Source organism: Penicillium verrucosum, assembly GCF_028828655.1.
Source record: "Penicillium verrucosum strain IBT 35672 chromosome Unknown utg000004l_segment0_segment0, whole genome shotgun sequence".
In the NCBI taxonomy this organism is placed as follows: domain Eukaryota; kingdom Fungi; phylum Ascomycota; class Eurotiomycetes; order Eurotiales; family Aspergillaceae; genus Penicillium; species Penicillium verrucosum.
The window spans coordinates 3,393,746-3,417,602 of record NW_026643213.1 but is presented as its reverse complement, the minus strand read 5'-3'; the positions used below and the strand labels follow the sequence as shown (position 1 = coordinate 3,417,602).

General features: G+C 49.0%; 10 protein-coding genes across 10 annotated transcripts; 7 read left to right on the top strand and 3 right to left on the bottom strand.

Moving 5' to 3' along the window:
* Positions 1-1,052: 1,052 nt before the first annotated feature.
* On the bottom strand, positions 1,053-2,474 carry N7516_010565 (DUF3659 domain-containing protein; the record flags this gene model as incomplete). Its single annotated transcript, XM_057223283.1, has 6 exons — positions 1,053-1,451; positions 1,490-1,729; positions 1,775-2,008; positions 2,073-2,239; positions 2,292-2,406; positions 2,466-2,474. The coding sequence occupies 6 exons, from the start codon at positions 2,472-2,474 to the stop codon at positions 1,053-1,055; spliced, it is 1,164 nt and encodes a 387-aa protein (XP_057070504.1).
* Positions 2,475-2,634: 160 nt separating this feature from the next.
* N7516_010564 (LEA domain protein) lies at positions 2,635-3,990 on the top strand (the record flags this gene model as incomplete). Its single annotated transcript, XM_057223282.1, has 3 exons — positions 2,635-2,824; positions 2,879-3,395; positions 3,537-3,990. The coding sequence occupies 3 exons, from the start codon at positions 2,635-2,637 to the stop codon at positions 3,988-3,990; spliced, it is 1,161 nt and encodes a 386-aa protein (XP_057070503.1).
* A 426-nt stretch (positions 3,991-4,416) lies between these two features.
* On the bottom strand, positions 4,417-6,055 carry N7516_010563 (uncharacterized protein; the record flags this gene model as incomplete). The annotated part of the gene is made up of 6 exons (XM_057223281.1): positions 5,994-6,055; positions 5,815-5,918; positions 5,619-5,744; positions 5,502-5,545; positions 5,372-5,449; positions 4,417-5,320 (listed from the first exon to the last, which is right to left on the bottom strand). Exons 1-6 carry the CDS (start codon positions 6,019-6,021, stop codon positions 4,417-4,419), a joined length of 1,284 nt encoding a protein of 427 aa, XP_057070502.1. The 5' UTR covers positions 6,022-6,055.
* Positions 6,056-6,122: 67 nt separating this feature from the next.
* Positions 6,123-6,432, top strand: N7516_010562 (uncharacterized protein; the record flags this gene model as incomplete). The annotated part of the gene is made up of 2 exons (XM_057223280.1): positions 6,123-6,238; positions 6,348-6,432. 2 exons carry the CDS (start codon positions 6,123-6,125, stop codon positions 6,430-6,432), a joined length of 201 nt encoding a protein of 66 aa, XP_057070501.1.
* A 198-nt stretch (positions 6,433-6,630) lies between these two features.
* Positions 6,631-10,415, top strand: N7516_010561 (transcription initiation factor TFIID subunit TAF2; the record flags this gene model as incomplete). The annotated part of the gene is made up of 2 exons (XM_057223279.1): positions 6,631-8,934; positions 8,988-10,415. 2 exons carry the CDS (start codon positions 6,631-6,633, stop codon positions 10,413-10,415), a joined length of 3,732 nt encoding a protein of 1,243 aa, XP_057070500.1.
* A 426-nt stretch (positions 10,416-10,841) lies between these two features.
* Positions 10,842-11,335, bottom strand: N7516_010560 (putative small nuclear ribonucleoprotein SmG; the record flags this gene model as incomplete). The annotated part of the gene is made up of 3 exons (XM_057223278.1): positions 10,842-10,901; positions 10,961-11,035; positions 11,156-11,335. 3 exons carry the CDS (start codon positions 11,333-11,335, stop codon positions 10,842-10,844), a joined length of 315 nt encoding a protein of 104 aa, XP_057070499.1.
* A 207-nt stretch (positions 11,336-11,542) lies between these two features.
* On the top strand, positions 11,543-12,860 carry N7516_010559 (uncharacterized protein; the record flags this gene model as incomplete). The annotated part of the gene is made up of 2 exons (XM_057223277.1): positions 11,543-11,627; positions 11,707-12,860. 2 exons carry the CDS (start codon positions 11,543-11,545, stop codon positions 12,858-12,860), a joined length of 1,239 nt encoding a protein of 412 aa, XP_057070498.1.
* A 5,922-nt stretch (positions 12,861-18,782) lies between these two features.
* Positions 18,783-20,514, top strand: N7516_010558 (uncharacterized protein; the record flags this gene model as incomplete). Its single annotated transcript, XM_057223276.1, has 2 exons — positions 18,783-20,237; positions 20,305-20,514. 2 exons carry the CDS (start codon positions 18,783-18,785, stop codon positions 20,512-20,514), a joined length of 1,665 nt encoding a protein of 554 aa, XP_057070497.1.
* A 1,498-nt stretch (positions 20,515-22,012) lies between these two features.
* N7516_010557 (D-mandelate dehydrogenase-like dehydrogenase) lies at positions 22,013-23,135 on the top strand (the record flags this gene model as incomplete). The annotated part of the gene is made up of 2 exons (XM_057223275.1): positions 22,013-22,319; positions 22,396-23,135. The coding sequence occupies 2 exons, from the start codon at positions 22,013-22,015 to the stop codon at positions 23,133-23,135; spliced, it is 1,047 nt and encodes a 348-aa protein (XP_057070496.1).
* Positions 23,136-23,460: 325 nt separating this feature from the next.
* On the top strand, positions 23,461-23,775 carry N7516_010556 (uncharacterized protein; the record flags this gene model as incomplete). The annotated part of the gene is made up of 1 exon (XM_057223274.1): positions 23,461-23,775. The coding sequence occupies one exon, from the start codon at positions 23,461-23,463 to the stop codon at positions 23,773-23,775; it is 315 nt and encodes a 104-aa protein (XP_057070495.1).
* Between the last annotated feature and the right edge of the window lie 82 nt (positions 23,776-23,857).

Genomic DNA, 23,857 nt, shown 5'->3' with positions numbered 1-23,857 from the left:
AATGGAGATAGACGAGAAATAGGAAGTGGACGAGAACAAGCAATACTTGCTAATGACGGATGTACTTTTGTCACATGCTTTTTTTGGTGTACAAATATCAAGTCAATTGACTTTGATACATTTCCAATGTATTAGATCTGTTGATCCTACCCGATTTCGGTAAGAGTTAACAACAGTGGCGAACATCAATGATTTCGAGACTGGATGAATTAGTAGTAGAATGTTGTTATATATATTTCGGAGGTTGATAACCGGAGAATCTCCACTATATAACTAGCCGGTGCACGACTTAAAGTATACCCGGTCCTTGCCAAGCAACCCAAAGGGCGTACCTTGTATAAATTAATTCCATGACGATCGCCATACAGGGATTTCAACCAAAAATGATAATAGTAAAAAATCCGTTATGATATCAACCGTCCATGACGTAGTAGGCCCTACAGGCATCGTGCCTGGTTATGGTATCTATATGTACTATGATGGTGAACTTATTTGACGATATCAGAATCACTGAAGCCTTTATATAAACACATAACCCGTTCTTGAAATTATTCAGTTCATTATACAAACTTATTCTGTTTCTATCTATCTAGACTACCGTCTACCAATACCGTGTGCCCGGGAATTGTACATTATCAATCCAACCGCATACGTTTGTTTCTACGAAGAACACCTCACGCCTAACGGACACAACTGTATTACATTCAATCCGCAATTATCCAACTGGATTTTGATTCTTCATATCAACAACAGCTTAACAAACATCCAAAACAAAACCAAAACAACAATGTCTTCCCCCGCCGTGAGAAAAACACCCCCAAACCCACGAAGAAGACAACAACAACCCGCAAACTCCCCCAGAAAGCCCCTGAACTAGCCGACGACGACATCGAAGAGCAATTCATCCCGGAGACGCCCTCTCCGAGCTCGAAGAAGCGCACTGAGCAACGATGCCCCATCTCCCCACCCGACGAGGCAGCCTCCCAGGCGCCTTCCGCCTCCGCCTCCGCAACATCACTCGGCCGCGCTGCGTCTGACTTAGCTGGTAAGGCTCAGGGCCTTACCGGGAAGATGAAGGAGACAGCGAAGAAAGGTTCCGACAGTGTCCAGAATGGCGCAGCCAGACTGTCACCGCCCTTCGGCTTTGTGTTGCTCGGCGCCGGCAATGAGCTCGGCGCGTCCAAAAACCTTGCCATTGTCACCCCAGATCTGGCCATTGCCATCGACCTTGCATCCGCGAGGCGCTTGTCGCCTTCGACGATACGTCCGACGACAGCGCCAGTCGCGGGATCAACCATGTTACTAGGCTTGTTGACCACCTTGCGCTCGAGGATAGAGAGGTCTTCCTCGACGTGGCCCTCCTGGGGAGGCTCGTAAGGCTCAGCACTACCCTTGACATTGCCGTGCTTATCGGTAGTCTCGCCATCCTCATCGACAGCGCGACCACGAATCTTTTTAGCGTCACCTTCAATTCAATAAGCTTACCAACAATGGATTCCTCATCATCCTCGACGTATCCATCCTTGGTCACAAAGAGGCTATCTATGCCAGCGAAGAGACTCTCCGGCTTGCTGTCGAGCTCATCCTCGGGAATAAGCTCAACACCACCAACGATCTTCTTTCCGTCGTAGATCTCGCCATCCTCAATCTTTTTACCGGCAAGCTCCTTGGGGTTGCCCTCGACAAAACGGGCAATGGGATACCCATCGGGTCCGATGGCATAGCCAGCCTTGTTACAGGAGAGACCATTGACGGCAGAGAAATCAGGTCAAACCACTTCCTCCTCCTCGGACTCTTTCTCGGGTTCGAGGCGCTCAGCGCGTCCAATGACATTACCCTTTCGGCCCAGGATTTCACCATCTTCGTCGACGACACGACCACTCAGTTTCTTCGCAACGCCTTCGATCAGGCGGCCGACACGGGTCGAGTTGTCGTCTTCGACAAAGCAGTCTTCGTCGTCCTCCTCCTCAACCGGGAGGGCCTTGGCTTGGCCGATCACGTTGCCGCGCTTGTCTCAGAACAGCCCTTGTCGTCGAGTGTGGCCCCGAGCTTGGATATCTTCTTATCGTGACCTTTGGTGAATTGGCCAACGGCTTGCCGGTGGATTTGTCGATGATGTAGCCGAGTTTGTTGCAGACCGGCCCTTCGAGTGTCTCAAGGCCAGGAATTTGCTGGTCCACGTCTTCAACCGCGTCTTCGGCGGTTTCCTTCGGCTGTTCGGTGGTATTTTCGGCAGTGGCTTTGGTACACTCGACCATCTATCTCATCGAAGGTATACGCCCCGTCATCACCGGCGTCTTCGGCTGTATTCTTAGCACGTTCGACATTGTCTTCGAGGTCAATGCTGTCATCTTCGACGGTGCCTTTGGCACCACCAGCAGCACCTTCAATCGCCTTTTTCTGCTCCTCAACAGGAATTAAATCAACACGACCAACGGCATACCCATCTTCATCGACGATCTCACCATCCTCATTGAGTGTATACCCAATAAGATCTTCTAGGTAACCCTCAAATCTGACCAGCAGCGTTCTTAATAACACCGCCACCAGAAACAGGAAGTCCTTCAAGCTGAGCAATATCCGTAACCATGTTCCCCAGAGTAACCTCTCGGACTCCTGAGCATCATCAGCGGCATGATTAGCCTGGTCCGCGACCTCTTGAAGGATATCAACGCGACCAATCAAATCGCCTTCCTCATCGATAATCTGCCCACCATCGCCGACAGTGTCTCCGACAAGATACTCCACGTCTCCGTCGACAATCCTGCCAATAGGGCTCCCATCCTATCTAAGGATATCCCCACCCTCGGCGACCTCAAGACCCGTCAATGCAGATAGGTCAAAAGGTACGGGTAGGTTAGTTTGGACAACGTTGTAGTCGGGAAGGATGGAGCCATCCAAGACGGCGAGAAGATCATCGGACCTCTGATTGAATGCGACGCCAAGCGCCTTCTTGGCCACAAGGTTGACGAGGACGGTGATATCCTCGACAAGAACGGCAACACTATCGGCAAGGCAGAGCGCTGGGAGCCCGAGGAGAAGAAGCGCGATGTCATTCCCATGTCTGGGCACATGATCACGAAGGAGGGCGAAGTCCGCGATGCGGACGGCAACCTTGTTGGAAAGCTGACTTCGGGTAACCTCGCCACACTACTCGGTAAGACTATCGACGACAGTGCATATGTTGTTGACAACGATGGCAACAAGATTTGCGAATGCACCTTACTTGAGATCATCCCCGAGCCTGAGCCCGAGGAGCCCGAAGAGGAGGAAGAGGAGGGCCCAACGGCCGAAGAGCGGGAGGCTGCGGGAAAGGCCGAACCCGACCGCCAGGTCGCCGGGAAGATGATCTCCATCCTCAGCCAGACCCTCGATCGAGTCAAGCCTGTTTGCAAGTAGATCGAAGAGGCAAGTTCCGACCCCGATATATGAATCCCACGAAAGGAAGTATACTAACACCACATCTAGGCCTGCGAAAAAGCCGACCAAACCCCTAAAGAGGAACTTGACGAGGAGAAGCTTGTTTAAACCGTTAGGCCGCTCCTCGAAGAAGGCGGCCGCATTCTGCAAGAATGCAACGGAGGCATTCGGGCACTCGACCCTGATAGACGCATCGCCGCGACCGCTAAGGCGCGCGCTACTCTCCGTGACGCCAGTCCCGAGGAGTACCAGCTTGCCGACATGATCAAGGAGCTCACAGGGACGGTCATCAAGACCATTGACAACGGCAAAGGACGTGTCGCTGATATGCCTTATGCTGAGAAGAAACTGAACACCCTCTGGGGTCTGCTCTCAGAGCCATTGTTCCAGATCATCGCTGCCGTTGGCTTGTTGCTTAATGGGGTGCTCGGACTAGTTGGTCGTTTGCTAGATGGTCTTGGACTTGGTGGATTGTTGAATGGTTTGCTTGGCAGTATTGGATTGGACAAATTGATCAATGGGCTTGGTCTGGGCAGTTTGACTGATGCTCTTGGTCTTGGAAAGAAATGATAACTTGGGATGAAGTTGGTTTGAACTTCTTGTTGGAGGTCCTTTCTGGCGTTTGTTGCTTTTCTAATTCCCAGTACTGTGAATTCTGTGAAGATTAATGAACTCGGACTTGATTTTGATTCATTTTGATCTATTCACAAATATTAATGGTCTCGTAAGTACAGGTATGCAGAAGAGCAGGGTACAATTCCCATGCTTGGTTTCATCAAGATCCATCCCTCAGGGATTTGTTATATCTCTCATCAGATCAAAGATACTAACGCATATGTAGAAGGAATGGACATGTTCATAATTACAATGAGGTTGAACATTTAAACAATGCACCGCTCGGGGCGCTTTTGTGGCAATTCCCAACGGGGGAACTGTCCAATTGAACTAGTGTCGATCGTCGAGTCTTGCATAGAAGATGGCGTGGCGTATACTAAGTCAATGTGTCTTTGATGTGTCAGTCGAAGCGTGAGACTGATCTGTGTGGGACGATTCACCGAGGTTGCGATAGGCTCTGTCTCTGGCAGCACCCTTATCCTTTCGGATAGTAAGGCAGTTGATACCGAGGAAAGTTGTGATGCGGTTGATGACGAGAACCGCCCAGTGCATGTAGATAACCAGGGCGAAGAAGAAGTATACCCAGAGATACAACATTTCCAACCATGGGGCAATGACCGGGAAGCCGATTATGGGCAGATTGATGAGGACTGCGCCACCGATGAGGGGAGCTTGCATAATAGTCCAGAGGGGGAAGGGCTGTCTCAGAAGATGGGCCAAAATGATCATGGTGGTCATACGTCCGAAGACGAATGCAATAACCCAGCAGAACAAAACGAGGTGGTTCCCGGAAAGAATTGTTGAGTAAGGCGAGAACAACCAGGCAATGTTGGAGAAAGTGAAGACGATCATAGGCACCCACTCCTTAAGCAGCGGGGTGAACGGCAAGCCCTGCTTCTTGCGGGCCTCGGCTACATTCATAACACATCCGGGGAGATGTCCGAGGAAGAAGCCACCCAGGAGAATTGGAACCCAGATGTCCTTGATGGAGTTGTTGCCGAAGATTTGAGGGAAGTTAAGGAATCCAACGATGGGCTGAGACCACATTCCAGGGCCCCAGATGCCGGAGGCAATCATAGTTGCACAGGCGATGATCAGACCCTCAGTCGGGCCATTGAAATAGCCGAGGTAGAGGGTGTGGGTGTGGAAGGTCTCCCATGTCGAGAAATACATGGCCAAGCAAGGCACGAGTGCAGTCCAAGCACCAAGTTGCGAGGCTCCGAAGCCCATTGCGGCTGTCGACAGCAGACTGGCTAGGGTACAGTTCAAAGAGTCGATACCGTGACTGTACCTGATTAGTGATCAATCCATGGCTTCTCGGGGGGGCGGTACAAACTCAAAAAGTTCTCCGAGTCCACTGGACGTCCCAGTTCGGCGTGCCTGTTTACCATCCACATTGTCGAGGGTAGAATACCTAGTTCATGTGAGTTTGAATCATATAGATGGAGGGGTAGGTGGTCGTTTACATCCACATGCCAAGAGCAAAGCTGTAGTAAATCCAAGCGGGGCCCTAAAATATTATCTGGTTAATTCGCCACTTCCGATAAAACACCAGGTAAGGAACAGGAACAGGGATAACTCACGGGTCCCACCATATCTGGCACGAAAATCTGAATGATAAAGATATTGGCCACGATCCACATGAACCCAAGAAGGGTCACCATGTTCGGGGCCATCCACATCGGCACAATTTCGACGAAGGCATTCCACTGAGCAGGGGAAAAGTCAATTGTTTATTCCGAAGTAAGTAACTCGTGCAGGGTCTGAAGGTTGTCATACGTAGTGCTTCAGGATATACCGAGAAATGAACGACTTGTCAACACTCGAGTATTTGTAGGACTTAAGGGGGAGGAGGGCATCGTCGGAGAGGGAATCCTGGGTCTCTGTAGCGGTTGAACGTTTCGAATTAGCAAATTTCTCAGACTAAACAAACCGGTCACGGTCTTCATATCACCAACCTTGGACCATCTGATATATCGCGTTCATTTTTGAAGATTAGGTCGTGTCACGCGCGGAGTTGAGGTATCGTCGGGGAGTTAAATACCAACACCTCAGTTCATAGCGAGGTGGGCAAACAAGTGGGTAAAATGGGACAAATGCACAAATCAAATCATGCCTTTCAACACAAATGTCGACTCTCAAGAGAACGTGGAGAAAAGGAGAAGCGGGAAATGTCCCAGACGGATTTTCAGGTCGAAATCACGTGCCATGATCCGCATCGGGAACGCGAACAAGGGAAGCTCGCCTTGACCGAGATCTCACGGGATTCGCCAGCGCATTGTTCGGACTTAAGTTGCATTCCCGCATCTAAGTGTGCCCTCGAAATTCATTGACTGCGCCTCACTTAAGCCTTTGTCTGGCCTAAGATCTACCTCACCGCCGTGCGATACTCGATAGTGCACCGTCAGCGCCCATTTCGCATTTCACCGTCATCTGGAGCTCAAATCTGCGCAACGCGAACTACTCTCGGTTTTATTTCCGCCCTCGACGCTACAATAACCTATCGAGTCTGGTTGGATATGACGGTGGATGGTCATCACAGCGCTCCCCCGCGCATCTCGTCACTGAGGAAGGAATCTTCAGATCTTCTTCACGATGCCGGGTGTTGTCGAACTCCCCGTTAGTTCCGCGGCACGCCCATTTGATCTGGGATTCAGCGTGGGACATCAAAAAGTCGAACTTGAGATCGATCTCGCTTCCAAAAGTCTGAAAGGAAGGACGGAAATCACAATTCACCCTCGCCGCAGAGATCTAGGAACAATTTGGTTGAATTTTCGACAAGGCGAGGTCAAGCAGCTGAGCGTTAATGGCAAGCCTGCAACAACAAAATACACCGATCATTACGAGTCGCTACAACTCTATGGTGTACACTATCACGAACGATTGACACCAAAGATCGATAGCCTCTTACAAACTCCCCCAAGACCTACCCTACCCATCACGATTCCGAAGGGTGTCCGCATCGATGAACTGGATCCATCTTCAGCCGAAGCACAAGATCAAATCGCTCTACAATCTACTGTCGACAATGTCGATGGCCCTTCAAGTGCCAGGGGGCCAGAGGCAAACCTTGCGCGATTTACGACTCTGACAGTAAACATCGAATTTGTCATTGATCATATTCGTGATGGCTTACAATTTGTCGGTGTCGAAAATGGAGATCGACGGTATCCTCATGCCTATACCACCAACTCACTCGAGTCTGGCATCGGCTGTCCCTTGTTTCCGTGCGTGGATGATGTATCCTCGCGATGTACCTGGGAAGTTTCCATAACATGTCCTAACTCTCTTGGTGATGTCTTCGACCACAAAAGCCACGACGCGCCCGGTGCAGCACCCTCATCCCGCTCCAAAGCGCCGACCCGCCAACTTTCTGCGGACGATGAGGGCTTAGATATGTCCGTGGTGTGCTCCGGCGAGTTGACTGATGACATTGTGGACCCCAAGGACCATACCCGCAAAACAGTTTCGTTCGCCTCATATTCACCATTGGGAGCCTTACAAATTGGATTCGCTATTGGTCCATTTGAGTATGTCAACCTAGCCGATTTCCGCGAAAGTGACCAGGATGAACAACTTGGCCAAAATGCTATTCCTTTACACGCATTCTGCCTCCCAGGTAGAGCCGACGAAGTCCAAAACAGCAGTTTTCCCATGGCCCAGGCGATCGACTTCTTTTCTTTGTCGTACGGGTCGTACCCATTCGGCAGTTACAAGATCTGTTTTGTCGATGACCTCCCGACCGATAGCCTTCCCACTGCGTGCATGTCGATCTGCAGCAGCCACCTACTCTTCCCAGCCGAGATGATCGACCCCATGTATGACTCTACTCGGGCTCAGGTGCACGGTCTAGCATGTCAGTGGACTGGAATCAACATCATTCCTGCTGAGCCCTCGGATACATGGGTGACAGTTGGTGTGGCGTGGTACATTACAGATACTTTCATGAGAAAACTCTGCGGAAACAACGAATACCGTTTCAGACTAAAGCAGACATCTGACCAAGTCTGCGACTTGGATTATGAACGCCCCTCGATATATGATATGGGTAACATTCTCAAGGTTGATCCCTCCGAATATCGCTTCGTTGCATTGAAAGCGCCTTTGGTCTTGTTCATTCTAGATCGCCGACTGACCAAGGCTAGTGGCAAAGCCACGATGTCTCGCATTATTTCTCGACTTTTCCTAAACTCCCGGATGGGTGATATACCCAATGGAGCTGTCACCTCGTCCCTGTTCCAGAAGACCTGTGAACGACTGGGTCACGCAAAATTAGACGTCTTCTTCCAGCAATGGGTATATGGTGCAGGATGTCCACGATTCCAGGCAACCCAACGGTTCAACAAGAAGAAGCTGGTGGTGGAAATGATGATCAGACAGGTCCAATCTGAACCCCAAGCCCCTCGCGATCTCGACAAGGATTCCTTCTTGCGTGACGTGAAGGAAGAGGTCCGGCACGTCTACGCGGGCGCAGTTCAGCCGGTCTTCACTGGGTCGATGACCCTTCGGATTCACGAGGCAGATGGAACACCTTATGAACACATCGTTGAAATCAAGGAGGGGGTGACGAAGTTCGACATTCCATACAACACGAAGTACAAAAGGCTCAAACGAAACAAAAAGCAGCGAGAGAGAGCCGTCGCCTCGGGCGATACTGAAGTCCAAGAAGAGGTTCTGCTCTATTGCCTGGGGGATGTCCTCCAGACAGAAGAAGAGACACAGGCTTGGCATTTGGCTGACTGGACGAAAGAAGACGAGGAGCGAATGGGGCAGGAATCCTATGAGTGGATCCGAATGGATGCAGACTTTGAGTGGATCTGCAAACTGTCTCTCGGTATGCCTGGGTACATGTATCTCTCCCAGCTTCAACAAGATCGAGATGTTGTGGCCCAGCTCGAGGTGAGTTATATTTCTGTTTTCAACTAATACGAACACGATGCTAACATTCCCAGTCGTTACAATACATGACTGCTCAACGAGAGCACCCTCTAATTTCCACCATCTTCGTTCGCACTCTCATGGATAGTCGATACTTCCATGGCATACGTACCACAGCTGCACGTGCCTTAGTGAAGCATGCTAAGGATGAGATTGATTGGGTTGGACTGCATCATCTTGAGATGGCATTCCAGGAGCTTTTCTGTCTCCCGGGATCTCCCATGACTCGCTCAAATGACTTCTCCGACAGAGCGGCCTATATCCTACAACAAGTCATCCCAGACGCAATATCCAAAGTCCGTGACAACAGTGGGAAAACTCCATTAAGGGTCAAGCGATTCCTTTTCGATAAACTCAAGTTCAATGACAACTCGAACAACGAGTACTCAGACAATTTCTATGTTGCGTCCTTGATGAAGTCCCTATGCCATGCCATGCTCGGTAAGAGCGAGGCGCGGACCGATGAAGAGTTGGACCATTTCGATATGGAACGTGTTCTTGAGGCTCAGGCCGAGGAACAACTGGACAAGGATGCCATCGCCGAGTTTGATCGCTATCGACGAATGGACGAATGGTCAAGCTCTTTCCAAAACCTATACTCCCGAGCCGCACTTCAATGCCAGGCGCAATTAATGCAAGCCAAGATGATGGACCTGGATTTGATGCGTTTCATCCCCTATACGCGAGCAGGAACCTATGACCTTCTCCGTGTGCAAGCATTTCAATGCTTGGTGGACCTGGATATTTCCCAGAGTCCGGAGCTTCTTCGATGGCTAATGTTCACATTGTCAGCTGATTCTTCGGCCTGGATACGCCACCAATCTTTACGTTTGCTTGGTCAGACCTTAGCACATATTGCTTTTGGTCGTCCTCAACAAACTGAGGCCTTCCAAACTGATAGTTTGATCATCGAACAAGAATCATCCACTCAAATCCGCCGCGACGATATAGCACGACGCCAGACTATTCCTGGCGCCATTGAAGCCCTCAAACGAGAGCTTGTTGGCGACGCTCCGATGAAGGAATACATGTGGTCAGCATGCAACTCACCGTGCATGGGCCTCTTGGAACTTTCCGAGCTCACTGACCTTTGCCGTACGCTGTACGACCCAATCACCTCTAAGCTCGTGCGGATGAAACTTCCGCGATATTGGAGCGTGCAAAACCAGGGTCATGGCAAGTTGCGTTTCTATCGATCTACCAAAGCTCGCATGGGTCCGTCTTCCAAGCGCAAACGCGAGGATCAGGGCACGCACCCACCCTCATCAACTCGCATAACATTCAAACAGGCCAAGACTGGCCACGCTCCAGGAACGCCCACCCCCAATCATCTCCCCAAAATCCACATTCCCAGACCATCGCCTGCGCTAAACGCAACTCCCAAAGCCCCTGCCACATCTACACCCAAGCTGAAGCTCAAGTTTGGTGGTCGACCAACATGAATATCTAACGCTGTTCCTTCAAATATCACATGTATTTTAACCTTATCCCCTTTATTATTTCCCCGTACCCATTGACTCAGGCAGGAGGAGGATCCAAAGCATGCTCCTAGGCTCCATGTCGATTCAGCTTTATCTTCTGATTGCAATACCAGCTAGCTGTGCCTTATGTTCGTTCCCCTGTAATTTCCAGTGTAGGTGTAGACATCAAAAGTCATTGGGATAGTCATAGTAGTCTAAAACGCGCCCTGGCAAACGAGTAGAAAAAAAGTAGAACAGAAAAAAGGTTTTGATTGTTCCCATAAGAGAAACCGACCCAGAAACTCCCAGTAGCATTAGATCTTTTCCCAGCACTCTGTGATCGAGTGGCGCCTATATGTGTGCCCCTTCCATCAAGGAAACGTCGTAGATTGTGTGTAGATGTGTGGCTTATTTGTCGGTAATGCGCTCGAGGGCCTCGAGCATCACGATGGAGTTACCGCGAATGACCTGATAACGAGTATCTGTTAGCGGGATTCTAAATATCTGTCGACAGGAATTGAATGTACGATCATGCCAATGGCGACCTTCTCTCCGCCGTTCTTCTCCTCGAATGCCTCATCTAGAACAACGTTCATGAAGACCTGGGCGAAAACATCGTTAGTTATTCCCCGCTTGATTGGCACTGTCTTTGTCTCGTCTTTCCCGGCGGGCCAGGGATGCCCTAGTATCCTGAAAGACGAGGTCAAGGGGCATGGACATACATCGTAGCCTCGGACAATACCAATGACTTTGCGGTTGCCGTTCAGTTGGCAAAAGACCCGCTTCTCCATGTACTGTAGAAACGACACGACGTCAGCTGAGATCTCGGAACCAAAAAAAGAGCGACACAGAATAGGAGCAGCAGCACTGACCTTCTTCAATTCGGGTTGAGCTTGAGGCATATTGGGCGAGTTGGTTGGGTATCTTGGGGTTTGGCAAGATTCAAGTCTCCGCAGTGGCTTTGGGAGTTTGGTGCAAGCTGTGTCGGAGAAACAATATTCCGGATACGAGATACGCGATAAGAGCAGCTGTTCCCTCAAGCTCACGTTCACGCCACCAATTCGTATCCCTTTGTTTTCGCCTCACTTGATTGCTGGATAATTCCAAATATGATCTCTAAATTTGGAAATCGCAGAAAGCCCCGCAAGGTCGGTGGAGATGACGAGGAAGATGATGCTGGAGGCGCTGCGTCAGGTATGTGGGCCACGATTACTTTTTTTTTTACCCCTAGATATTCGCCTACCAAGGTCGCAGCTGACATGAAGATTTACAGAGCCAGTCGTTAAGCGCCCAGCTGCCTCTAGGCCGAAGCAAAAATCCAAGTTGCAGTTGTCATTTAGCGCCGAGACGTCAATGGACGATGGAGACGGAGATAGCGAAGTAGTCCTACCGAAACGTCACGGTCTGGGGCGCAAGGCAATGGAAAGGAACGCCGGTGTCCTGCCTTCAGTGTCTTCGGAAACCCTTGCTGCGCGATTCGGCCAGGACCCAGACCGGCCTACCTATAGCCCTGACTATTTGAAGGAACTTCGCGAGTCCACGCCCTCAACACCGAAGACAACAACCGACAACGAAACCAGCAAGAGTGTTGATGTTGCAGCGAAGTTCGGGGAGATTATGACTGTTCCGGCTCAAGCACACATCCCTAGCGAAGCCGAGATTCGGGAGAAAAAAGCCCGACGTACACGTCTGGCTATGGAACACGGTGCGGGAGCGGACGAGTTCATTTCATTAGACGTTAACAATGCAGCCAACATCGATGACTGGGATGCGGTTGTACGAGGGGAGAAAGAAGTCGAGGAAGACACAAGACTTGTTCGGGACGATGAGGACTTTGCTGAAGGGTTCGAGGAATTCTTCACGGAGGATGGCAAGATGGCGCTCGGCCGAAAGGCAGAGCGCGAGAAGAAGCTGAAGGACCGTGAAGCCATGCGTGATCTCATTGAGGATGCCGAAGGTATTTCCGATGAAGACTCTGACGTGGAGGAAAAGGCCGCCTATGAAGCTGCTCAGCTTCATGCGGCGATGGGCTACGGCAAGTCAGGTGGTATTGATCGTCCGAAGACCCCTCCCAGGGTGACATCTCTTCCGCGACTAGCTAGCAGTTTTGGACGATTACGCACGTCTCTCGCATCCATGGAAGTCTCCAAAACACGGATGATCAGCCGGATGGAGGAATTGAGGAAGGAGAAGGCAGATATCGCGATTCGTGAGGTGGAGATCCAGGCGATGATCAAAGAAGCTGGTGACAACTATGAGCGACTCAAGAAGGAAGCTGTTGTTGCTTCGAACGCAAAACTCGATGCCTCCAGTGGAGCTCTGGAAAAGTCCCGAGGATTGGAAAGTATCGGTACTCCTGTGCCTGCGCCAGTCAGAGGTTCCTCAATGTCGGATTCTTCGAGTTCCAGCTTCGAGCATTCTTCATAGCGCTCTCCTTCCTGTACCAGTACCTGTACCTACCTGCCAGGTGGCCTGGATGCTCAACTTCATCTCGGCCATTACTAGGTTCCCTTGCATCGTCCTTGTGGAGTCTTCCTTATTGCTTTCGATACCCAATGAACGAGTTCTGTATTCTATTTTCATTTGCCTACCCTTAGGTTTGTTGCCTTTTTAACCCAGAGCTACATATTAGGTTCCCCGACCACTCTCAAAATGCTAGTTAACATGCACTATCACAACACGACCCATCTCGACCTGACAACTGAGTTGACGCCTCACTGACTGGCTCCAACGGATAAGCCCAGTGTGGCTATCAACGGCTGAAACTTTGATGTGATACAGGACCTTTATGTACCTTATCGAAATAGTGGCGCCCATTAGATGACAGTGATGCTAGGCCTATCAACATTTCTCAAGCTTGGAACAGATTTCCCACGCCATGATGGACTCTACGGTATACCAACATCCCTGGAGCCGCCTGGGCAACTCCAAAAGTAACCTTTTACACATTGACCAAGGCTGGTTTCGACTCGCCTGATCAGGATTAAGCTCATTAGGCACCCATGCCACCTGACCGTTATATGTGTCTCGCCGCTCGGGGCACAATCAATGCTATCACCAAACTGCGGTCTGCAGAACACGATGACTTTGCTACACCCAATTGCCTTGTTATGGCTCGCGTCACTCCTTGTGGCCGTGTACACCTGGGTTTCAACTTCTCACTGTTAACTAACATCACGCCCCTTGTCCAATCATTCTCTAACCAGTCATATCCGGGCACAAATTAATTCTACACCACCCGCTTCAATGTCCGCGTGGACCCTATGCTGATTATCATTGGAGATATATTCAATCCAGTCACTTGAATTGTCAACAAGACGGTGCGGCCGGCCGGGTGGACCGTCTGCCCGTCTGTCCGTTTGCCTAATATTTCCTCCTATTATGTTTTTGCAATCTCTTGCTTTACATACACGTCTTTCTCGCAGACGCTAACCTCCCTTTCCGGCAGTGTTTACCTACGTGTATGTACATAGTAAGAGAGGCTTTGAGCGTTATATCATGAATCCCGGATAAACTACAGCATTTTTGTCATCCCGTGGTCTTTCTTCTAGCAGCTGCGAACTCCAGGGGCCCCTGTACATCATTCTCTTTGAACTATAACAAAGCATCGGGAAACTCTCTGGATTCCAGTGTACTGCCCTTTCCTTGGAAGAGTTCGCGGAACGCTCAGGGGCAACAGGCATCATACTCCTATACCACGTTATCGCGATGATCGCTATCATCATTGTAGGGTCCTATACGCGAAGCCATGGCTAGGCACTAGCAGGTTTCTTCGCATCCGGGACAAGCGGCGAAATGGCCGCGGGACTACGAGCAGTCATGTTTCATATCTTAAAGGAGGCACCAGGCGTCGTGAAGTTTGATGGATTCAACCGATTCTGTAATATTACAAATTCCGATAAAGAAGTTTATGATTACAAAATCTGTCGCCGGCCAAAGCTTCTAACTTAGCCTGTACCCCCGCGTGGACTCCATGATATCAATAAGACTGAGTTAGGTTATTAGTGCGAGTACTCAGACCACGTCAGTGTTCAGGTTATTCATGGATTACATGGATTTGATGGCTTTGGGCTTGTTCTCCAGAAGCATTGGAGCATTATAAAAGTACATCCCCAGTAATTTCAAGGTTACTAGTGAGATGGTCCTGATGGCTTCTCCTTCCATCAGGTTGAGTCCCAGTGCATGAGGTGGTATACTCTGTCACCTTCCAGTTCGCTATTTGTTTGCGGCTGAAGCTGCCTCCTGTGGCGAGTCAAACTCATATAATATTACTAAAGAACAATGATAGTATGAGGATTAGATATGTGGATACATATTTTGGATCCTGTCTTGAATAACCACTTTCTTACTTCGGAACAGGTCGTGCTACCATTTGCCCAAAGCACTACAATATAATACTCACACCTCTACACCTATTTTGGGGATCCTAGAGAACTAAACTTGTAGAAAGCAGAGCATATGCCCTATATATCTGCGCACTAACTTGGTAGACAATTTCCCGGCCACTTGGTGCTCTAGCCTGGAGATAATATTTAAGGACATGATTTCACCTTCACCAGCCTCCGAATATATATCAAGCTAGTTGGATGTTTGTATTTCGCTATCCGTTACATATCCTTCTTTTCATCTATACTGGCTTATTCACAAGCCAAAAATGCATAGTCTAAGCCTTGGTTCACATCATGCTCTCTGTTGCCCTAACATCTCATTGCCTTCTTCTGGGATTCCACCTATCTACTCTATAATCCGCACCGTTTCATGATCTCCCCGAAGACATTGTGCAGTTCTACTTCGAAACTACGGAGTAGTCATTCCATAGTTCATTATGGTCAAATTCCCTTCAGACCACTCCCTATTGGCTGACCTTTTGACTGGTTGATATCCTAGGACGACGCAGCTGGCCGACGGAAGCGGGAACGCGATGGGGGAGCTCAAACGTCTGGCGTCTGCACTGGGGATGGCCGTTACTGACTTCTTCTATGTGGCATTTCCTACCAGAAAATGGTATCATTATGAGTTCTACGGGGCCCTTAATCCAGTAGAGACATCGTGTTGTTCTATTGCCTTGATATTTGTGTAATATTCTCTCCTACTTTACGCTCTCTTGAGTGGGAATGGGTTTGTATTGTGTGTACGTACTCCTTCTCAAAGTCAATATTAAAACAACCATTTAGCCAATTGAGAGCAGGAAATCAATAACCCAGTCCACTGGTTAAGTTCCGATCCATGAGTAACATCTCCCCGCCGCCTCATGGAAGACTAGATTAGATATTACCGGCAGTAGAGGCCATAACTGAAAATTTCCGACTCTAAAAATGCCGCATACTTCCCGAAACCTTCGGTGGGAGGTAGAATTTGTGAAACAGAAACCAACACTGTGTCACAATGTGTCCTTTTAACTGGGAGTTGTTAGCGCACTAACCGCGACAGTGCATAGCTACATGCCAGCAAGCCATGGCCTGGAATGTGGTAGGTTGGACTGTTCCTCCCACCTCTGAATTGCGTATTATGTCTCAACTAGAAACCCATATTCCTAGTCTGCGACAAGTAGAGTCTATGTTAGGAAGGAGCCGAGTCCCCGTATGAGAATGAAGAAGAATCCTTCAGCTGCTGTCTCAAACGTCCCAACCATTGAAGGCTTTTTCGTTTCTGTTTTTAGCCAAACAGCCATTGCCCTTTATTTTGTTGATGTATTTGACATCTTTTTAGTGCCAACAAATCCAAAATAAACTACACGAAAGCAGACACTGAAAGTACCTACCCACAACCCCGGTATCCGGGATCCCCGAGCCCTAATTCAACCAATCAATAACCAACTGACAACCAACGGACAACAGGCTGCCGAGAGACTCCTTTCAAATTAGACAACACCAACCTCTTTTTTTTTTGCTTTTTCTGATTTCTTTCCTTTTGCTTCTCCGCTGATCATCCCTAGGTCCACTGTTCGTAGCAACACAACGCATCCAACCTGCCTGTTCCCACAACATCCCTTCCCCAGATTTGTTTCGGGTTTATCTAGGTCTTAATGCTGCCTGACATATTCTACACATCACCGTGGTAATACTATTCTGAAAACAATATGCAATAATAACAAACCATGATCTGCATATGCGGGAAATGAAGCCTAGCGGTCAATTGAGGCACCTGGAACCTGGAAAAGGTAAATCCCAAACCCACTAGGGCGGCAATTCCACAGACATGTAACACCAACACAACATTGCTTCAAAGAAACGAAATTTACTCGGGGCTTTCCCACAGGATCGGGAGCGCAGGTTCTCCCCTTCTAGCTAGGGGGCCGGACGGAATCTTTGCGCGTTCGCGCTGCTGCAGGCTCGTTTTTGATCTTTCCAGTTTCAACGCCACCTAGGCCATCCCAGCGGTCGTTAAAGAAGCTTCTTCTAAATATATCCATTTTTAGGACGGTGGAGATCCGGGGAAAAGGGGCACGGAGTTTTTTTCTGTGAAGTTCGCGATGTTTATTTATTTTTCTCGGCAGTAGCAGTTGTGGACGTTAGTGACGCGTTTTGTTTTGATGATTGAATTTACTCAAATATAATGCCACTCTATTCTAAGAGGAGCCCAGCAGAAAATATCCTGGCTAGAATCTTGTCGATCCTCATCCCTAAATCTCATAGGGCCATTCATGAACTCATGTTGGCACAACGAACTCCTGTGTTGGACGCTAAGCCTTAAAAGACTATATAGGTCACGTCCATTGACAGAATCTTCTCCAGCCAGCCTCCTACCAGGAAATTGCTTCTACCGGTATCCTATTTACATTGCTTTTTCTCAAGCAGGTTGGATCGGTCCCATTAGTCTCATTGGCCCGGATGCCACTTAGCTTTCCCCATAAGCTCTCTGTGGCTACCCGCTCAGGATGGAACATTCCAAAACTGCCCGAGCCACCGCCAAGTCATAGATCCCTAGAAAGTTTGTCGATCAGGTAGACCTGCAGACGGGTGCATAGCCCTGCCAAGGGTTGTACATGGTGGGGATCAACGATATCCGCGGCATACTATGCTGGGACCGTTGTCAACGGGGATGCAGTTCCGGGGCCAATTCACCCAGCACTTAGGATGGGATGAAATACAGATATAGTGGGCAAAGGAAAAAAAAAAAAAAAAAAAAAAAACAAATATCCAACGGAGATATATTGACTTGGACCTAACGGCCGGGAGCGAAGATCTTCTTCACGAAGCCCGTCGAGAATACAACCCGTCCACTATTCGCTCTGGTTTCACACTTTTCCTAGACATACATTCGCCTCCCACAAAGTCGAGGCTAAATCAAGACATAACACTAGACAATAGAGAAAAGATCTGAAACGCTCGGCAAGTGGATCATAGGTATACGACCGGGGTCCAGCTGATTTCCAGACCTGAGATTTCTGACCTGGCTAGGGTTCAGAAACCCTTGAGTACCAACCCATGTCTATATTTCTCTTTGTTTCTCCCTTTTCTCTACACACCTAGAACAGGCCTATATCCTTCTTTCTCATCTAGCAATGGCACGGGCCTCGATTGAGATTAAACGGGCCGAGAAGTTGAAATGAACTGGCGGATATGATAGACATGGTTCATGTGGCCACTGGTTCGATCAATTCATGATGTCTATTAAAAGACGACGATATCTTTCCCTAGCTCTGATGTGTCTCCTAGTATATTGATATAAACTTGATACGATCCCATCCCCTATCCTCGACTTCCAACTTTCATATTTTATACTGTCTCTCAAACAATCTCTCCGTGTTGGCAACCTGCAACCTGGGATATCGAAACTACAACAGTCTGGGGACTCACCTCCTTTCTCTTAACGGTTGAGTTGCCGACAGATCTGAGACCGCATTGCATTTAACGGCTCGATTTATAGCCCAATCCCGCCAAGACCAATATCTTAACAGCCGCACAACCGTGCCATTGCGAAGCATAGCTGGTACGCGAGAGTCACTAGAGGTTGTGACTACTCATTACAGTTATTTAAAGGGCCTTTCGCCATCGTCATACCTTACGGTACCGCGTTCTGGTAGTCAATTTTCCTGCTATCGTATGCATACGGTAAGTGATGCCCAATCAGTTTTAACCGTTCTGGTGAAACCTCTCCATATATAACAACAAAGCGCTAACCTTTCATAACGGTCAAACCTGCAGGTCTCCTCGAATTCTCCACACCTTATCCAGTTTATACTGGCCGACAAAGAGAAAACCTCCGGGATAGCGGTCGTCCACACTCAGCGACAACCCGCGTACAACACTCGCCAGTAGTTGCGGTGAAGCGTGGAAGACAATCTCATCTAGGTTGCGCAGTATAATCTGTTTAATATTTCTATTTTTTGTTTTCTCTGTGATCTATATGGCAGACGTTCTTGCTACTCCCATGCCGAAGCCATGGATTGGTTACCCGGAGTATACACATGAACCGGGCGACCTAATATCTGATTACTCGTCGGACTTCCTTGGGAGTTCAGATCGCTTTGTAAAACAATCTCCGTCTCACCATACCGATTGGTACTCAGTCTTCTGCCCCTCCACATCAAATTCCCCTCTGGAGTTTCATTTGCTCTCTTCCCCATCACTCCAAACACAACAGCGTCCCCGAAAGCCTTCTAAAGCCATGCTGAACCAACAGCATCGTTTGCCGGGACATCCAGCGCCTCTCATGGAGAACAGGCGCTATACGCCCCTCCGAGCGGAAGGCCCTCGCACTTCTGTGTATTCACAGAGTGTGTCTCCATTCGGGACACAGCTGGACCTCAACAGTGCCCTTTCGAGCACTGGAAGCACTTACTATGAATCTGATCTTGACTCACTTGACCACTGCAACAAGCCCTTCACCACACGCAATGTGGAAACACATGCTGGGCTAGTTCATCCAGCACCGCGGAGCAACATGTTCACGGTTGCTAGCAGTCCGTTTCGCTTGGGCACTGAAGAAGTGCCTTCTCTTTCACCATTTGCGGTCTCAGATACCCCACGGGATGAAAATGTTTTTTCCAACTCTCAATTCAATGTCCCAAACCCGAACATCGCCAACTATCCCATGACTTCGCCCCTCAACCATTACCCAGACAACAACGCACATCTCGTGCCTTCATCCATCCAGCGTCCAGATTCAAGGCTGGGAAATTGGAATGGGTATCTCACATGGTGTGACGGCGCTTCATTTGACGATGATGATATCTGGTATCCTACTTCTGCCCCTGGTTGTTCATCAGAGGATAGCGGCTGGGGAACCCGCAACGGCTACAGTACACCTTGGCCACTCTCCACTGCATACACCGGTCCAAACGAATACAGTCAACTTGCACCCCATGACTATGGACCGAGTCGTGGACTCCCTATGCCTCCTTTTGAGCCTATGGCTGTGGCCCGATCTGTGCCTACCGTGCCCACCGTCCCCATGAGCCACATCTCCCAATTTCCAGTTTGCGAACCCTACGTTCCCTCCATTGAAGTGCGTCAGTATCAACCCGAACCACACTCAATGTACCAGGCAAGACCGCCGACGGCTTCCCCTGACCAGAAATCACCAAAAAGCCTCAGTTCATCCTTCTCTGCCTCAACCAACGAAGAGGAACAATCCCCACAGCAGAGCGGAGAAGATCAAGCCAGCATTGAAACTGGATTACACTACACCGATGAGCGGAACACATTCCTTATCGATTGCAAGCGCCGTGGACTTTCATACAAGGACATCAAGCGAGTTGGTGGATTCAAGGAAGCGGAGTCTACATTGCGAGGCCGATACCGCACCCTCACTAAGTCTAAAGACCAACGAGTGCGAAAGCCTAGATGGCAGGAAAAGGATGTGAGTTGAGAAATTGTTCTGTATTTACTGCGCGATAACCCAGACTAACGTGGTCCCATTCTTAAAGATCCGACTCCTTTGCCTAGCCGTCACCATCCACACTGAAGAACACGATGCTTACAGCTCACTGGCTGACCACGGAATCAACATGAATCAGCCACCTAAGGTATCTTGGAAGAAGGTTGCCGAGCATATTTGGGCGAATGGTGGATCTTATCACTTTGGCAATGCTACTTGCAAGAAGAAGTGGTGCGAGATTCATCACATCATGCTTTGATTTGGTCTTCAATTGAATTATCCCGAAGGTTGAGGGTGGATTGGTTTTTTTTCCTTTTTTTTGCTTTTTCTGCTTTTAATATCAACTATTTTTTGCTTTGTTTCTATTCAGCTGGTCTGAGCTTTTGTGTTGTAGCGTTGTCTTTTGTATACCTTTCCTCTTGGTTACTTTTGAAAGTTGTAATTTTCTCTACATATAATTAAGATTAAGTTATATTGTTCTTAGCTGATATCCCAAGTGATAAATCCATTTTTTATTGGTATCTATCTGCGTGGAATCGGGCCACTCAAACCTCAAGTTTGGGAGGTTCGATATGACTTCGGGTTGTAGATGTCCTCACAGACATCAGCCTGTCTCAAGTCGCAAACTATTCTGCCACTTCAATGAAAATCACATTTAAATCAACTAGCCCTTGTAGGCTTTCAAGCTCCAGTGGCGAGAAGGGCCAGAAGTGGAACGAGCATTTACGGTGCATCCATTGGTCCAAGATGCAGCAGGACAGTCTCGACGAGCATCTTCCGACAGACTATCTGCCACACGCCCCTGGGAGGAGACACCTTCTGATCTTCCTGGATTCTGAGGGGAAATGCCTTAGCTACTACGGTGAGAGCAATCCTCCGTCGGAAGATAGGATTAAATTGGTATTGATTGCTATCTTAGGGCTAAGATGAAAGCGGTAGTCTCACCGACTTCCATTTCTCCAGCAGAAATACTAAAATACTCTCGTTTTCCGACCTCCATGATCTTCTCGATAGGACGGTTGTCAAACTCTCACTTTACGGCTTATTCCTGATAGAAATTGTAACCTCCCGAACCCTCTGTAATGTATTCAAGATGGAGATGGACTTGGAGCCGTTTGGTGGATATGTTAGCGAGTAGCTGGTCGGTCTCCTGTGATATCAGTTCAGGACGGTCAATCACAAACTCCTCGAGGGGTTCCTTGCGATGGAGACTTCGGACTCTTCCATCTGTATTGCTCCGGTCCATTCGCTAAATGTAATTTGTAGTGTAGATGTATCTTAACTACACCTAGCTTCTTTCTTCACTGCCATATATCATGCATAGAGTAAAGCCGGTGACAGTATCGGGTGATAAGTCGACAATCTAAATAACACCGACCTTCAGCAAATTACGAACCAACCAATTTTCAGTTGATCGACAGCTTACCCCACGATCTTACTCAGGCATGGAATTTCCATAATTAACTCGGTGGTTGGCGTTTCGGATTTCATTAACCGGGGCATCGATACCCGCTACCCCGGACGATCGTTCAATAGCCGTAGGGTAAAGAAAATGCAATAGCCGTCATGCACATCTACAACAGAGTCGGAAAAGAGATAGTTATAACTAATCCCGCCTTGCCAGCTTAGAAATAGAATTCTCAGAAAGATTTCTGCAATTTTTTCTTATAATAATTGCCCATTGACCATCATCAACTCCCCCAAACCCTATTCCAACCACCAATCCGATCTATACAAACTCAAAAAGCCTACGCAAAATGTCGAAACCAATTGTCCTCCACCTCGGCGACGACATCCGCTGGAATCATGATCAATACAACAAGTTCAATGATGCCTTTGAGATCCGCCGATCCTATAGCATGTCTCGGCCGGAGTTTATCCGAGCCCTAAAAGAGCGCCAATTCGGCGACTTCTTCGCCATCTACCGCCCATTTTGGAATACAGGTGGCGAGATGGGAAACTGGGATGAGGAGCTTGTCTCGCTACTCCCCGCTTCCTGTAAGGTGTATGCCAGTGCGGGTGCCGGATTTGATTGGGTTGATACTGCAGCTTTGGCGAAGAAGGGTATGTATACAACGACACGGGACAATCAGGAAACCTAGGGTACGGACAACGCCGCTAACATTCGTACTTCATCCAGGCGTTGTTTACTGCAATGCCGCCGCAGCATGCACAGAGTCCGTCGCCGATGCCGCCATCTGGCTCATTATCTCAACCTTCCGTCTGTTCTCTTGGTCACACGTTGCTGCACGAGCCGTGGATGCCGACGCCTTTGTCGACGCAAATCGCAATTTGGCAATGGTCTCACACAATCCCAGGGGACATACATTGGGAATCATTGGATTCGGTCAAATTGGACGGCGCACCGCCGAAAAGGCCTTCCTGGCCATGAATATGAAAATTCATTATCATGACATCGTGCAGATGCCGGCACACTTGGAAGCCGTCTCGAAGGCAACATACCACAAGGACATGGACAGTCTTCTCGCTGTTTCCGATTGTGTAATGGTTGCGACTCCATTCAGTGGCGAGACACTGCTCAATGCATCTTTGCTGGCAAAGATGAAGACCGGTTCGCGATTAATCAATATTGCTCGTGGTAAGCTGCTTGACGAGAGTGCTCTTGTCGATGCTTTGAAGAGTGGTAAGCTCGCCGCCGCCGGCTTGGATGTGCACTATGATGAGCCCCGAGTTAGCCCTGAGCTTGCAGCTATGAAGAACGTTGAGATGATGGCACACAATGCGGGTGCTTCGGTTGACTCACATATTGGATTCGAGAGGTTGGGTATGGAGAATATTATGTCGTTCTACAAGACTGGAAAGGCCGTTACGCCGGTTAATGCACACCTAGTGGCTAAGTCGACAGGTTCCAAGCTATAGGCAGCGTTCCTACTCAAATAGTACCATGATTCATTGTCCACCTTCCTCGTCGCGCGTTCTGGCGGACCCTATAAATTCTTGCAAACCATGAAAGCGATCTTTCTTTCTTACAAACGCCTCCAATCGTCCCATTCTTACCATCCGAACAAGCTGCTTCTTCAATCCCAATTTATCATCCAATCATCTCAAGCGTGTTCGCCCTTACATCTCATTTCTCTCCCAACAGAGCTTGCACCACAGCAAAGTATGTAAACAACCAATTGATACATAGTATCATCCCATGTATGAACCAATTGACAATATACTAACCTGCCTTTTCAATAGCATGAGCTCGCAGCCTGGCGGAGGCCCTCCCCCTCTCCCTCTCACCATCAACCCCCAAGTCAACATGCGTCGGGCCTATGAGGTGGGCATCATCAACCTCCGGATCAGCATCGAGCGCCGTCAGGCAATGGCCAACGGCACCCTCCCCTTCGACCTGGAGGAGTTCGAGGCGCTGAGCGAGCAGATCTGGGAGACCAGGGTTATGTTCGCCAACCAAATCCGCGGTTGGGCGAACCCCCTGGACCGCTTCATCCTCGCCTTCGTCTACCACATGCTGATCGGCAGCATGCCAGATGCGGACGGCGTGATCCGCTGAGTGGGAGGGGTGCTTTTCTTACGAACCCTGATCCAGGCAGGTGGCTGGTCCATCTGCCTGGGTCAGGGTTCATGAATGAAAT